This window comes from Carya illinoinensis, chromosome 7, assembly GCF_018687715.1.
Source record: "Carya illinoinensis cultivar Pawnee chromosome 7, C.illinoinensisPawnee_v1, whole genome shotgun sequence".
In the NCBI taxonomy this organism is placed as follows: domain Eukaryota; kingdom Viridiplantae; phylum Streptophyta; class Magnoliopsida; order Fagales; family Juglandaceae; genus Carya; species Carya illinoinensis.
Window position 1 is genome coordinate 13,598,395 of NC_056758.1, and position 15,987 is coordinate 13,614,381.

General features: G+C 33.2%; 2 protein-coding genes across 2 annotated transcripts; one reads left to right on the forward strand and one right to left on the reverse strand.

Moving 5' to 3' along the window:
- The first annotated feature begins 348 nt into the window (after positions 1-348).
- Positions 349-1,307, forward strand: LOC122317186 (phosphate transporter PHO1 homolog 8-like). The gene is made up of 3 exons (XM_043134141.1): positions 349-510; positions 595-731; positions 872-1,307. Exons 1-3 carry the CDS (start codon positions 508-510, stop codon positions 969-971), a joined length of 240 nt encoding a protein of 79 aa, XP_042990075.1. The 5' UTR covers positions 349-507; the 3' UTR covers positions 972-1,307.
- Positions 1,308-2,700: 1,393 nt separating this feature from the next.
- On the reverse strand, positions 2,701-3,192 carry LOC122316183. Its single transcript, XM_043132718.1, has one exon. It carries the CDS (start codon positions 3,190-3,192, stop codon positions 2,701-2,703), a length of 492 nt encoding a protein of 163 aa, XP_042988652.1.
- Positions 3,193-15,987: the final 12,795 nt, after the last annotated feature.

A 15,987-nucleotide genomic window follows, 5' to 3' on the forward strand; every position in this document is an offset into this window, starting at 1 on the left:
CTATAGCAAATGAATTAAATATACTATTTTTTCAATTGTATGTTGTCTTTTATTTAAAAATGGAAATTGAAAACAAATAGTTTCTAAGAAACTTAATGACATTTGGAAATCTTGGTAATATATATGAAAAGATTGAATAATATGTTTTCTCAAGAAAATAATATTAAAAAAAAATGTTATTTGTTGGATACTGTAGCTAAACTTAACTCGCTATTTGTTGGATACTATAGCTAAAAGTCATGACACATATCAATACATATGTAGTCATTTTCATGTATCGTGGGCACATTTCATCCATTATTCGTACGTACCAAACTTCAGCGTTATTAATAACAGAAATAAATTCTAGGAGAAAAGCTGATAGCATGGATTTTCTCAGCCATTGCAGCAATTGTCGGTACATAATGGGACCTTGTCGTCGACTGGGGACTCCTGCAACGGCAATCTAAGAACCGATGGCTGAGAGACAAACTTCTGATCCCTCACAAAAGTGTATATTTTGGAGCCATGGTGAGTAAACGACTTCAACTGGAGAGTTTTCTTCAACATCTGACACTAAACCATCTTTTGTAATTTCATGGTAATATATTGCAGGTGTTGAATGTCGTCCTCAGGTTTGCTTGGTTGCAAACCGTCTTGGGTTTCAAGGTGTCTTTCTTACATAGAGAATCTTTGATCACCATTGTAGCCAGCCTAGAAATCATTCGTCGTGGGATTTGGAATTTCTTCAGGTAACCAAGATTGATGGTCATTTTCGAGTAAATTTCTAACCTGTTTATACAACTATTTTTATGGATAAGAAAGGGGACTACTTGCATGTTGAGAATTTGCACAAATTTAGATGTTTTCAATTTCTTGTGATTTACATCAGGTTGGAGAATGAGCATTTGAACAATGTTGGCAAGTACCGTGCATTCAAGTCTGTACCCCTACCCTTCAACTATGATGACAACGAAGACGAGGATGAATAGGAATTAAGGACGGAGCTTGCACACTGAAAACAGAGAGAGAGAAAATGAATTTTTTTTTTGGCCAGAGTCCACTATATTCCTTATGAAGGCAGTCCACCAAACTATTATGAGATTTCTGCCAGTGCATGATGCCTTCTCAACAGCGGCATTCTTTGATCTTTAATAACGTAGGAAGTATTACCTCTTGAAACAAAAATCTGGCACTTTCGAGTTCCTGATCTGTAGATTGAAGTGTCCAGTGAGGCAAGAGACAAATATTTGTTGTTCGATGTAATCCAGTTGTAAGCCAGCTAATCCTACCACTATAAACCTTCAAATTTGCATTCACTTCTGATACCCTAAAGTGTCACATACATGCCAGAAACTGAATTAATCAGCTAAAGGTAAACACATTATTTCAGACTCTCAGGGAATGCATTCACCAAAAGTAATAAAGAGCCATTTGTCTCATGATTGAAGGTAGCTCACATCAAGGGTAACACTGCATTTTATTCGACTAAGAGTATCCTCATTTGCTTGGCCAAATGGAATGGCTGGCCAAAATTTATATAATTTATGTCAAAAACACTCTTCATTAGATTAATTGGGTATATCTAAAACAATTTAGATTTTTGCTACAGTGGTTGGCTAAATATAGAAGATCACTTTCATTAATCGAAAATTAAAATATTACTCTCATTCTTACACTTTCATTTCACCAATTAAAATATTAAAATATTCTACACTTTTATTTCAAAGGACTAAATAACCTTTGAAAATATGTTTTTTAATATTAATTTAATTATAATATAATTATTAATAATATTAAATTGGTAGAATTATAAAATGTGATAAAAATATTTTTTTTTTAAAATATTAATTTAATAATATTTTATTATTATATAGAGAATGAATAGCTAATCTAATGTGGGGATTGAATTTAGATAGAATAAGTAAATGTAAATAAGTGTTGATATTGGCTAAATTTGAATCTAAATTTAGTCAAGCCAATGAGAATGCTATAAGAGATCAAACAAGAACTTTTCTTTGAGGTTCTACAAGGAAACTCTTTTCTTGAAAAAAAAGTAGACGACCATACAGCCGGCCTCTAATAGTTGGTCAAGCAAAACTTTGGTTACAATCTTTCATACCATATATCAAGGTATGTTGTTGATATTCCGGTTGCATTCCAATCAATTTATTACATTCAAACATAACAATAACTAACAAATAAGTAGACAAATGGCTACCAAATAAAGTCTCCTCTCTAGTAGAGCCCAGGTGATTTTAGAGGTAGTGTTCTGAGTCCTGCTATGAGGCAATAAGTTAGATCTTGCAGATCCTCGTGTGATGGAAGATCATGAGATAAATGGAGGCAATTGCGCCTCTTGGAGGAGGAGAAAGTGGTTATTGATATTCCTTTTGAAGGGGAGGTTGACGTACAGAGAAAAGGAGAACTTAGTCTTTTTGGTAAAATTTGAAGTGAACTAAGTGTGGGGAAGGATCTTATAGCCAAACTCAATGGCAAAAATCTGGAGCAATTGGCAGGAAGGCTATCTTTCAAGAGGTTGACAAGAAAGTTTTTGTGGTGACGTTTGCTATGCATGCTGATAAGCAACGGATACTAGAGGGACGTCTGTGGCTCTTCGACAATGTGTTATTTCCTCTCCGTCCATATGATGGAACATTATTACTTGGTTAGATCAAATTTGAAAGTGAGGTTTTTTGGGTATAGTTTCATAACCACCCTCTAGGACGTATGACAAGGGAGTATGGCGAGCAGGTTGGTGCTGCTACCGACTATAATCAGAACAAAGAAGAAGGAAGCAATACCATCATAGTTGCTACTATTGAAGGTCTGGTGCAGGTGTCTACGCATGTCGTAGGCACGCGACGACATCCGCTTCACGAACTCACCCAAAGTTCCAGGAATGGTACCGTCCAGGTGAAGTGCCCTCTCCACATCCTCTCTTCCGTCGGCGTCTTCTTCTTCTTCCACAGCTCCACCTCTCAGACTAAAAGAAACTTGACTAATTCTCCTTCTGGGACGTTCAAGAGAGTACGAGACGCCGACGAAATAATAAGAAGAAGAAGAGGAGGAGGAGGAAGAAAGACGACGGATGCCATGGCTTTGGAAAGCAGAGAGAGGAGCCACGGAGAGTCGCCAACGGCTGCAGAGGCGGAAGGGGTCGCTGGTGGCAGGGAGACCAATGGAAGGCGAGACGGATGAGAGTGAATCCATGAAGGATGGGTTGCTCTTCCTGTAGGTGGGGTAGGTTATATGTGTATGTATATACAAGGGGAGAAGAACAGTTTGGGAAGAATCGGGTGCCAAACTTCTTGGCATGAAGGCTGCGAATGTGTAAGTGTAGACTATTGGTTTGGTGTGGGGGTTAGGAAGGAAGGAGACGAAAGGTTTGGCTCTTTGTCAATCATATTTTCGTACCCTTCTGCGGTGGGCCACCAGAGTTGAAACTGACGGGTCAAATTGGGAACCACCTTATAAATGAGAAAATAGTGTTTAATTTGTGGTCTACCATCCCAATGGGTCAATACAATTTCTATAATAATTGGGCCCATGACCACGCAAGCCCAATGACCTTGGTCGACCAATATCTTGTGTAGATAAAAAAAAATATTTATCTTTTTAATTATGTTTTCATTATTTCTTAGTATGACATTAAATAAATTAATAATAATAATTAATTATGTAATTGTTTGATGTCACATTTAAAAATGATGAAAAAGTGATAATTGTAAAAGTGACGAATAAAATGGCCTATTGAATAGAGTTCGTGTTGTTACCTAATAAGATCGTCCCATTCTGCTATGAATAAAAAAAAATAAAAAAATAAAAAAAGGGAACAAAATAATCATGGTAGCTTTGGTGCTATAATTCGAGACCAACCGTGGAGTATATGAGATTAGTATACAAAGGGTTTTTTGGCAATCTTTTATGAAAAAGGTAAAAAGTAGATTGAGGCACAAGAGCCTTCTATTTACAATAAGTAGTCAGAAGGGAATGAACATAGTCACTTACCTCGACTTTTATAAAACATCACTTTTATTGAAGAAAGGTAATAACCTAAAAGAAATTCTTCTGGGTTATAAATGTCAACCAATCGATTAGGTTTTAGTCCATTAGTATTGTTGAATCCCGATCTATTATGGTGACGAAATTTGCTATTTATTTAATTAAGGCACTTAGGAATGGAATTTTTTTAAACAAATTGTGCCATTAGATTTGGAAGAATATTTAAAATGTTATAGTGCAATAAAAAGTTTCAAGTTTTTGGTTGAATAGTATCCCTTCAGGAGACCTGTTTTGTTTCACACTCACATCATCTTGTTCCAAAATTCTATCTCCTAAAGCCCCCAAAACTTCAGCAACATTTTTTCATTCGCCTTAGCTTGCGTGTGAGCCAGCATCTCCCCTTACCTCAATCAGCCTCAAAACTCCTTCAACCAATAGTCCAGTCCTTTTCCTATATCAAGAGGCCAAGGAAGTACATCGAGCACACAAAGAAGGTGTTTATGTGACATTATATTGAGCAACAGATGAGCCATACCTTCCGTATTAGCACACTCCAAATCCACAATTCCTATCTTCCCTTGATCAATACCTACCAATCCAACAAAAATTTGGAAGGACCCATCAAAACATGCGAGAGAATCTATAGTACCTACCATAGTTGACATATCTTGAAGACCTTGGAGCAGTGGTAAAAGATTTGCATCAACATTAGTGTTAGGTGTAGAAGGCTTAATGCCAGCAGCCAAGCTCCGAAGGTTATGAACAAGACAATTAGAAGCTGATTTGTCCCCCATGAAAGTTAGTTGAAGATTTGAGAATGGGCTTTTCATGTTCTTAGTACTCCTTGTTTGTAACTTTTTCTTCTTTTGTTTACCCTTTTTCTTCTACAACCACTAATTTTTCTTTTTCTTTTGTTGAACCTATAGCTTCTTACTTCTATTTTTTTAATTCTATAGAGCCCAAATCTTCACTCATGCTCATATCAAGAGAGAGATTTCAATCTTCATTAACCATTGGAAGTTCCCGATTAGGAATATTGTTATGATTTGCCACCAAGGTCTGTACCATATCCGTCAACTAATATAAGTGGTCCTTGATCTCCTGAAGACTCTCTTTGTGAGCAGCCACTTTCCATTGCAAAGGTCTCTTGTTGTTGTTTAAAACAATTGCTGTCGGCCATCGGGATCGTCGGCTCTAGATACCAAATGTTATAAACTTGTTAGATAACTCACTAGAAAAGGGAATAACAGAGGAAAATGGGATGAACAAAAGAACTGATAATTTCATAAATTCAAAAGAAAAGCAAAAGAATGACAATGGGTAGTTTGAGGCACCCTTCTTCTAGAATATTCCATTGATTAAAAGATCAAAGATGATGTCTCTACATTGCCCCCCTTCTTTCGTTATACATCTCATATGCCTTTGGTGTACGTTTACAAAGTAATAACAAACTCATAACATAAAGCAAGAAATTCTAAAAAGACAGTAGAAACAATAAGTTGCCGTACCATCAACAAAATGCAGTCATGTTTAATGTAAAATAAAACACATCGTCTTATTCTTTTCAAAACAGTGTCACTTGGTTCTTACTTAGACTTTACAAATATTTGATCTCTTCACTTCTCCACGTGCAGACTTTCCCACTTTAGTTAGGGTTCTTGACTTGTGCTTGATTAATTTATATGATGGAGTGCATCCTCCACCCGAATATGCATTTCCATCGGCTTGCTCAATGTTATTTCTCCAACTTCACAAAATGGAAAGGATCCATCTGCCCCTCATTTTACTTCAGTACCCTTGTAATATCTTGCAATATTAGCACTTTCATAGAATTTGCCTGAAAAAACAATTACTATCAAGAATCTGATATGAAACTAAAAGAGAAATGATATTGCAAGAGAGAGAGGATATTGCAAGAGAAAGAGTTGTTATTTAAATGTAAAATTCGATCATATACAAGTGAATGATACACATATATATAAGAGTACAAAGGAGTAGGTATAACTTAAGTCTTAATTGATGGCTAAATGGTCTTAATTGATGGTTAAAGATGGTCATACAAATAGGTTTATAACACTCTCCCTTTGGATGACCATACATAAAGAATATGCCTCGTTAAAATCTTATCAAGGAAAAATCCAGTGGGAAAAAACCAATGGCGAAAGAAAAAGAGTACAACATTCATGTGTACTGTCAAGTGCTTTAAGATTGCCTCATTAAAACCTTGTAAAGGAAAACCCAGTTGGATAAAACATTAGCGAAGGAAAAAGAGTACAATCAGCACAAGTTTTCAAAACATTTACTCCCCCTGAAAAGCACATGATAATAGGTCTTCAAGTCTTCGCATTCCAATATTCTGCACAATCTTCTTAAATGTTGCAGTTGGTAATGCTTTAGTGAATAAATCTGCCAAATTATCACTTGACTGTATCTACTTGACATTAATTTTACATTTCTCCTGAAATTCATGGGTATAAAAGAATTTAGGTGAAATATGTTTGGTTCTATCACCTTTCATATATCCTCCTCTAATTTGAGTAATACAAGCAGTATTATTTTCGTATAAAATTGTTGGACTATCAGTAATCACTGGAAGACCACACTTTTCTTGAATATGTTGAATCACTGATCTTAGCCAAATACATTCTCGACTTGCCTCATGAATTGCAATGATCTCTGAATGATTTGAAGAGGTAGCAGGTAGTGTTTGCTTGACAGATCTCCATGATATAGCAGAATTTCCATAAGTAAATACATATCCAGTTTGAGATCTACCTCTGTATGGATCTGAAAGATAATATACATCCGCATATCCAACTAATTGTGGACTTGATCCATGTTGATAAAATAATCTCATATCAACCGTACCTCGGAGGTATCGAATGACATGTTTAATGCCATTCTAATGTCTTTGAGTTGGTGCAGAACTATATCTTGCAAGTAAATTAATTGAAAATGCAATATTAGGCCTAATGCAATTTGAAAGATACATCAGGGCTCTAATTGCACTGAGATAAGGTATTTCAGGACTAAGAATTTTTTTATTATCTTCACAAGGACGAAATGGATCTTTCTGCACATCAAGTGATTGAATAACCATTGGAGTACTTAGGAGATGAGCTTTGTCCATATAAAAGTGCTTCAAGACTTTCTCTGCATAGTTTGACTGATGAATGAAAATTCCATTTTGCAAATATGCGAGCTGCAGGCCGAGACAAAATTTCGTTTTGTCAAAGTTTTTCATTTCAAATTCATTCTTTAAATATGTAGCGGTTTTTCTAATCTCTTCAGGAGTTCCAACAAGATTTAGATCATCAACATAAGCCGTAATAATAACAAATCCGGAGTCTGATTTCTTAATAAAAACACATGGGCACATTGGATTATTCTCAAATCCTTATTTCAATAGATATTCGCTAAGGCGTTTATACCACATGCGTCCGGATTGTTTTAACCCATATAGATCTTTGAAATTTAATAGAATACATATTTTTGGATGTACTCAGATTAGAAGTTTCAGGCATTTTATATCCTTCAGGGATTTTCATATATATATATATATGTTATGATCCCACGATCCATATAAATATGCAGTGATCACATCTATCAACTGCATATCCAATCTTTTTGTAACTATCAAACTAATCAAAAATCTGAATGTGATTGCATCCATAACAGGAGAGTATGTTTCCTCATAATCAATCCCTGGTTTCTGCATAAAACCTTATGCAACAAGTTGTGCTTTATATCGCACAATTTCATTGCTCTCATTACGTTTACGTATAAACACTCATTTATATCCAACAGGTATTACACCATTTAGTGTTTGTACAATTGGTCCAAAGACCTCTCGCTTTGCTAGCGAGTTTAATTCAGCTTCAATAGCTGATTTCCATTTTGGCCAGTCATTTCTACGTCAATATTCTTCGACAGTTCTTGATTCAATTTCTTCATTACTTCTGGTAATATCAAGGGCCATTTTATATGAAAATATGTTGTCGACAACAGTTTTATTTCTATCTAAAATTTCTCCCGTACTCATGAAATGTATCGAGATCTCGTTATTTTCAGGTACCTATCCCTCTTCAAGGGAAGACATTCCATTAAATACCTCTTCAAGAGGTTCTTTTTTAGGAGATTTAGTCTCTTCATGAGCATTAATTACTCTTATGGCCTGTGTTGTGGGTATGGACTCTTCAGGAGTACCAAATTCATTTTGTATTTTTCTCTTCCGAGAAATTTTGTCCTTTGCACCAATAGGCTGTCCACGCTTCAAGTGTATCTTTGACTCACCTATTGCTGTTTTGGCAACTTATCCTTAAGGGATTGCAATCTTTACTGGAATATTAACAGCAGGAATATATGATTTTACCACACCTTTAGTGTCAGTAAATACATCCAGTAATTGATTTTGATTTGCAACACTTTACAAATGAATAATCTTTTGAACCTCTAGTTTACATTTATTTGTACAATTATCAAATTGGGAAATTGTTTTATTTTCCCAACTTCAAAACGTGCCTTAAACATATCCCCTGTAAGAGGCTCAAGGTATTTAATAATAGATAGATAATCAAACCTAACATATATCCTAAGTCTTTGTTGATGACCCATCTTTGTACGTTGTGGGGGTGCAATTGGAACATATAACGTATATCCAAAAATATGAAGATGAGGATTATTTGGTTGTTGACCAAATGCAAGCTGTAATGGAGAATATTTGTGATATGCTGATGGCCTAACTCAAATCAACGATACTGCATGAAGTATAGCATGTCCCCAAGCAAAAATAGGAAATTTTGATTTCATAAATAAAGGTCTAGTGATTAGCTGAAATCTTTTAATTAATGATTCATCTAAACCATTTTGATTGTGTGTGTGAGTAACTGGATGTTCAACATCTATTCCTATTGACATGCAATAGTTATCAAAAGCTTGAGATTTAAATTCACCTGCATTATCCAATCGAATAGTTTTAATTGGATAGTCAGGGAATTGTACTCATAGTTTAATTATTTGGGCAAGAAGTTTAGCAAATGCAATATTTCTAGTGAAAAGTAGACAAACATGTGATCATCGACTTGATGCATCAATTAAAACCATAAAGTATATAAACGGTCCACTTGATGGTTGAATAGGTCCACATATATCCCCATGAATCCTTTGTAAAAAAGACGGATTTTCAAAAACAACATTTGAGATAGATGGTTTGATAATCAATTTACCTTGAGAACATGCAGAACATGGATATTCATTGGGTAAGATAATCTTCTGATTCTTTAGGGGATGCCCATACGAATTGTCAATTATTCATCTTATCATTATTGATTCTGGATGTCCAAGACGATCATGCCAAGTCATAAATATTTTGGGGTCAATGCACTTCTGGTGCATTACCACATGTGATTCAATTGTTCTCATTTCTATATAATACAATCCAGATGAGAGAGTAAACAGTTTTTCTAATATGAGCTTCTTGTTCGAAATTATTTTAGTAATGAGAAAATGCTCTTTATTGTCTTCGTTGGTGGTTTCAATATGACAACCATTATGACGTATATCCTTAAAACTCAATAAATTACTTCTGGATCATGAAGAAAATAGAGCATCATCAATACAAAATTTGGTGCCATTAGGCAACACAATATAAGCTCTTCCGGAGCCTTCAATTAGATTCGATGAACCAGATATGGTATGAATGTAGGCTTTACTCAATGTTAGATTTTAAAAATATTTTTTATCCTTAAGAATTGTGTGAGTTGTAGCACTGTCAGTCAGACATACATATCTATTATGCATCTCAGAGATAAAAAGTTCATTAGTAAGACTCATGATTCTACAAAATATATAAAATTTTCATTACTACAAAACATTACAAAATATAAAAAAAAAAATTTACAATAAGATAAAGAAAATACATTAATTAAAAAGGAACACTTCCATCACCAATCAAATGATCAACTCTACCACTAGAATCCTCAAAGAAATCAGAAACATCAAGACTTGTAATATCTTCTCCATCTATAGAAACTAAAGCATCTGATGGTTCAGCAAAATTTGTTTCAAACTTTTTTGTTTTTTCTTTTATAGAAGCTTGGTATAAGTCAACCAAGTGCTTAGCTGTACGACAGGTACGAGTCCAATGTCCAGTCATACCACATTTATGGCATCCATCTTCATCTTTCTTTAAAAATTTGTTTTGAGGACCTTTACCCTTCTCTGAGTTGAACCACTTCTAGTGGTACGGTGTATATCTATTATTATCACTTTTAGTGTGATCGCTTCTAGGACCTTTATTTCTATAGTTTTTCCTACCACGTCCACGCCATCGGTTTCTTTGAAAAGATGCACCATTCGCTTCTGGGAATGGTATAAATCTAGTACCATTCACTTCAGGGAATGATATAGAACCAGTAGGACGTGACTGATGATTTCTTAACAAAAGTTCATTATTTTGCTCAGCCACTAGAAGACAAGATATAAGTTCAGAATATTTTTTGAACTTTCACTCTCGATACTGCTGCTGCAGGAGCACATTTGATGCATGAAAAGTAGTATATGTCTTCTCTAACAAGTTATCATCAGTGATTTTTTCACCACATAATTTCAATAGTGAGCTAATTTTAAAGAGTGCAGAGTTATATTCACTAACACTCTTAAAGTCTTGCAACCTCATGTGCATCCAATCATGACGAGCTTTTGGAAGGATTATAGTTTTTTGGTGCTCATATCTCTCCCTTAAATCATTCAACAAAATAAGGGGATCTTTCACCGTGAGATACTCAGTTTTTAATTCTTCATGAAGATGGTGCCGAAGGAAAATCATTGCCTTAGCGCGGTCCTGCCAGGACCCCTGATTTCCTTATTTAATTGTATCTCTCAGGTTCATCGCATCCAGATAGATCTCAGCATCAAGGATCCAAGAGAAATTATTTTTTCCAGAAATGTCAAGAGCAACGAATTTCAATTTTGTAAGATTTGACATTTTCTACATATATAAATCAGGAACAGAAGTATGTTTATATTATAAATAAGAAATATATTCACAAAATTAAGAGAATAAACATAGAGTTTCATCAAGTAATAATAAGTAATATAACATTTCATATTCATTTTGGAAAGTATAAAAATATATTAAAAAGCTTACTTGAAGTAGAAGATTACTAGCTTCAAAATCATCAAAACCTTCGTGTTGATAACGTGTTATGAAACTAAAAGAGAAATGATATTGCAAGAGAGAGAGAATATTGTAAGAGAAAGAGTTGTTATTCAAATGCAAAACTTGATCATATACAAGTGAATGATACCCATATATATAGGAGTACAAAGGAGTAGGTATAATTTAAGTCTTAATTGATGGCTAAAAATAGGTCTTAATTGATGGCTCAATGGTCTTAATTAATGGCTAAAGATTGGTCTTAATTGATGGCTAAATAGTCTTAATTGATGGCTAAAGATGGTTATACAAATAGTATATATTATAGTATATAATAATATAATGATAATATATTGTATTATGTTATAATATATATTATAATTATATTATAGACTATATTGATATATTATAATATATAATATATTGATATATTATAGTATATTATAATATATAGTGATATAGTAATCGTACAACTACTAATACAATAGACTATAGTGATAATATACAATTATTTATATAGGATTTTAAAATTTAATATTATATTAATTAGTAATTTATCGTATAAGAAAAATTATTTTTATCGTATAAGAAAAATTATTTTATATATAATTATAAAATTATATATAATATAAAAAATCATTTAAAAATATATTTTATGCAATATAAAAAAATTAAAATGTATATGTATAAGAATCGGTTCAGTTTGGTCCGGTATTAAAAAAGGGAAAATCAGAGCAGAACCGATTTCAATCGGTATTAAGAAAAATAGAATCGATACTAGAATAGACTGAACTCAGTACCAGACCAAACCCACCGATCTAGTTTACTAGTTTTTTTCCACCCCTAGTCACACCAACATCAGACTTAACAATACTCTCAATACACCTTGCCAACAATCTTTCATGTGCTTTACCACACATGTTTGCAATGGATAGAACCAACAAAATGTCATATATTATAGCATTGTCAAGAATATCTAGCAACTGCCTCTAATAAAGAGCAACAAGTTCAAAAAATTGGAACGTAAAAGCAGCATAAAGCACATCCACCACGAAAACCATGATTGGCCTACACTTTTAAGCTATAGATACAAAAACTATACTTGACAAATTATGGTATCAAATTAAGCTTAGCTTTTCAAGCATTTCATCAAACAGCTTCTTGGTTCTAACCATTTCTCTATAATTTCTAAGCTTTTCATCAAGAATCACTTCCCTATTTCGTTTCACAATCACATAATCTTGTTCCAAAATTCTATCTCCTAAAGCTCCCAAAACTTCAGCAACATTTTCCTCATTTGGATTATATAAACTCAAAGGATCGGCTATTTTTGCAAGAGAACTATATATATTTTTTTCATTCGCCTTAGCTTGAGTGTGAGCCAGCATCTCCCCTTACCTCAATCAGCCTCAAAACTCCTTCAACCAATAGTCTAATCCTTTTACTCTATCAAGAGGCCAAGGAAGTACATTGAGCACACAAACGAGGTGTTTATGTGACATTATATTGAGCAACTAATGAGCCATACCTTCCATATTATCACACTCCAAATCCACACTTTCTATCTTCTCTTGATCAATACCTACGAATCTAACAAAAATTTGGAAGGACCCATCAAAACATGCGAGAGAATCTATAGTACCTACCGCAGTTGACATATCTTGAAGACCTTGGACCAGTGGTAAAAGATTTGCACCAACATCAGTGTTAGGTGTAGAAGGCTTAATGCCAGCAACCAAGCTCCGAAGGTTATGAACAAGACTAATAGAAGCTGATTTGTCCCCCATGAAAGTTAGTTGAAGATTTGAGAATGGGCTTTTCACATTCTTGGTACTCCTCGATTGCAACTTTTTCTTCTTTTGTTTACCTTTTTCTTCTATGACCACTGATTTTTCTTTTCCTTTTGTTGAACCTATAGCTTCTCACTTCTATTTTTTTTTTTTTTTAAACTCTATAGAGCCCAACTCTTCACTCATGCTCATATCAAGAAAGAGATTTCAATCTTCATTAACCAATGGAAGTTCTCGATTAGGAATATTGTTATGATTTGCCACCAAAGTCTACACCATATCCGTTAACTAATTTAAGTGGTCCTTGATCTCCTGAAGACTCTCTTTGTGAGCATCCACTTTTCATTGCAAGGTCTCTTGTTGTTGTTGTTTAAAACGATTGCTGTCGACCATTGGGATTGTTGGCACTAGATACCAAATGTTATGAACTTGTTAGATAACTCACTAAAAAAGTGAATGACAAAGGAAAATGGGATGAACAGAAGAGCTGATAATTTCATAAATTCAAAAGAAAAGCAAAAGAATGACAATGGGTAGTTCGAGGCACTCTTCCTCCAAAATATTGCACTGATTAAAAGCTCAAAGATGATCTCTCTACATTGCCCATTTCTTCCGTTATACATCTCATATGCCCTTGGTGTATGTTTACAAGGTAATAACAAACTCATAACATAAAGCAAAAAATTCTAAAAAGACAGTAGAAACAATAAGTTGCTTTACCATCAACAAAACGCAACAATGTTTAATGTAAAATAAAACACATCTTCTCATTCATCCACTTGCTTAATGTTATTTCTCCAACTTCTCAAAATGGAAAGGATCCATCTGGCCCTCATTTTACCTGAGTACCCTTGTAATATTTTGCAATATTAGCACTTTCCTAGAATTTGCCTGAAAAAAAATTGCTATCAATAATCAATATATTCCTTTCTTCGTTTTAGCAAAAGAAGAAGAGAGAACAAAGAAGACGAAAACATAATTCGCTGCCAGTTTGAATAGGAAAGCTCATGGAGCTGCCAGTTTGAATAAGAAAGCACATGGAGTTTGAAAGAAAGCCAACTTCAAGCAAATTATGTGTCTCACCTACCCAAATCAAAAAGCAAAAAGAGCAGGTCCATGCAAATTATTAAGAATATTAATTCTAGTTTCAACGTTGGGTCCATCGAAAGGCATGCAATCAACAACCCAACTCAATTAAAAAGCTCTCTTCATTCCCCCTTCACCTAAGAACATTGATATATATATGTATTCATATAAGCGCATTACTTGAAATTGTTGTGTACATTGAGCTCATCATTTTTTATAATATGCTGAATTTGAGTTATTGCCTTTCTCCGACCTTTACTGTCCAACCTTAGAATGGACATATGTGTACTATTGGAAAATATATAAATAAATAATATGTGCATATTCTTTGTAAAATAGAAAAGAAAGAAAGTAATACGAAATCATATGTTAGAATTAAGTAGATGTGCGTGGTGTAATGTTTTCTTGTAGCATTTCTCTATACAGAAGTAGTGCTATTAAAAACCTTTACACCACACATTCATATAACATAATTTAATGTGTAAGATTAAGATTTTAAAATTGATCTTAAAATAAAATTATTATTTTTAAATATTATATAATTTTATGGGATGCTTTCAACTATGGCAAATGAATTAAATGTACCATTTTTTCAATTGTATGTTGTCTTTTATTAAAAATAGAAATTGAAAACAAATTGCTTCTAAGAAAATTAATGACATTTGGAAATCTTGGTAATATATATGAAAAGATTGAATAATATGTTTTTCTCAAGAAAATAATATTAAAAAAAAATGTTATTTGTTGGATACTGTAGCTAAACTTAACTCGCTATTTGTTGGATACTATGGCTAAAGTTAGCTCATAACATATATCAAAACATATGTAGTCAATTTCATGTATCGTGGGCACATTTCATCCATTATTTCATACGTACCAAACTTGAGAGTTATTAATAACAGTATTAAAACCTAGTAGAAAAGCTGATAGGATGGATCTCCATAAATTAAATGTATTTTTACTTTAATTAAGATTTTTTTTTAATAATATTGTGTTTTTTTAAATATATAAAAATTTTTAAAAAATAAAATAAAAAATAAAAAAACTAATTGATGTTGTCGACAGCCATTCTTTCTCGTGCCCACGGCTCCAATTAGTCTACTCAACATTTGAATCTTTGAAGCTACGGGTGACCTGCATGCGCCGCCCAGCTGAAAACACGGTCATTGATCAGAGCACACCAGAAAGAAGCGCAAGTTCGAAAGTTCAGACAAGTTGAAAAAAAAAAAAAAAATTACCTTTAATTTCTGGTCTGTATTTGGGCGCTAGCTCTATCCTTGGCCGCTGTAAAAAATGACCAGCATGAGTACTAAATTCCAGGGGCGCAACAATAAATTGGTAGGCTCAAAGAACATGTCACCAACTGATAAAATATTAATTAAGAGACAAAACATTTGTAATTTTATGATTGTTCAATTTAATTTATAATTTACGAATATTTAATGAATTATATTTCTCAGATATTCCTATTATATTATTTTTATTTTTTATTTATTTATTTTTTTTATAATCAAAGACTTCCTGACTAATGTAGAATTAATATTTGAAAAATGATAGAGATCTTACTGGGGATTCTCTTCATTTATCTCACTCCATTTTTTTTTGTATGTAGTGATTAAGAAAATATTGTTTAATAATATTGTAAATTTTTTACATTTTTTAAAAATATTTAAAAGTGTTTTTTTTTTGTTTTTTTCATATAATTTTTTAACACTTTTAAATTTTTTAAAAAATGAATAAAATTCACAATATTATTAAATAATATTTTCTTAATCACTATGTAAAAACGTTTAAAAAAAATAATTTAAGCAAGAAATCCCTAACATTACCCTTAATATTTTGTTTGGAAGTTATGTACTTCGGCCGTGTTTCTAATAAGTAATAACGACCTTTCCAAAACTATTCAGAAGAGAATAGAGTATTTCAAAGCTATGTTTTGACGGCAAAAGGTGGGCAATGAAAAGTTTCTGT

Bases quoted from the DNA above. Each gene is read 5' to 3' on its own strand.
- LOC122317186 (XM_043134141.1), top strand. The intron at 732-871 runs GTAACCAAGATT...GATTTACATCAG, and splicing joins GGGATTTGGAATTTCTTCAG to GTTGGAGAATGAGCATTTGA.
- LOC122316183 (XM_043132718.1), bottom strand. From the start codon at position 3,192: ATGGATTCACTCTCATCCGTCTCGCCTTCCATTGGTCTCCCTGCCACC.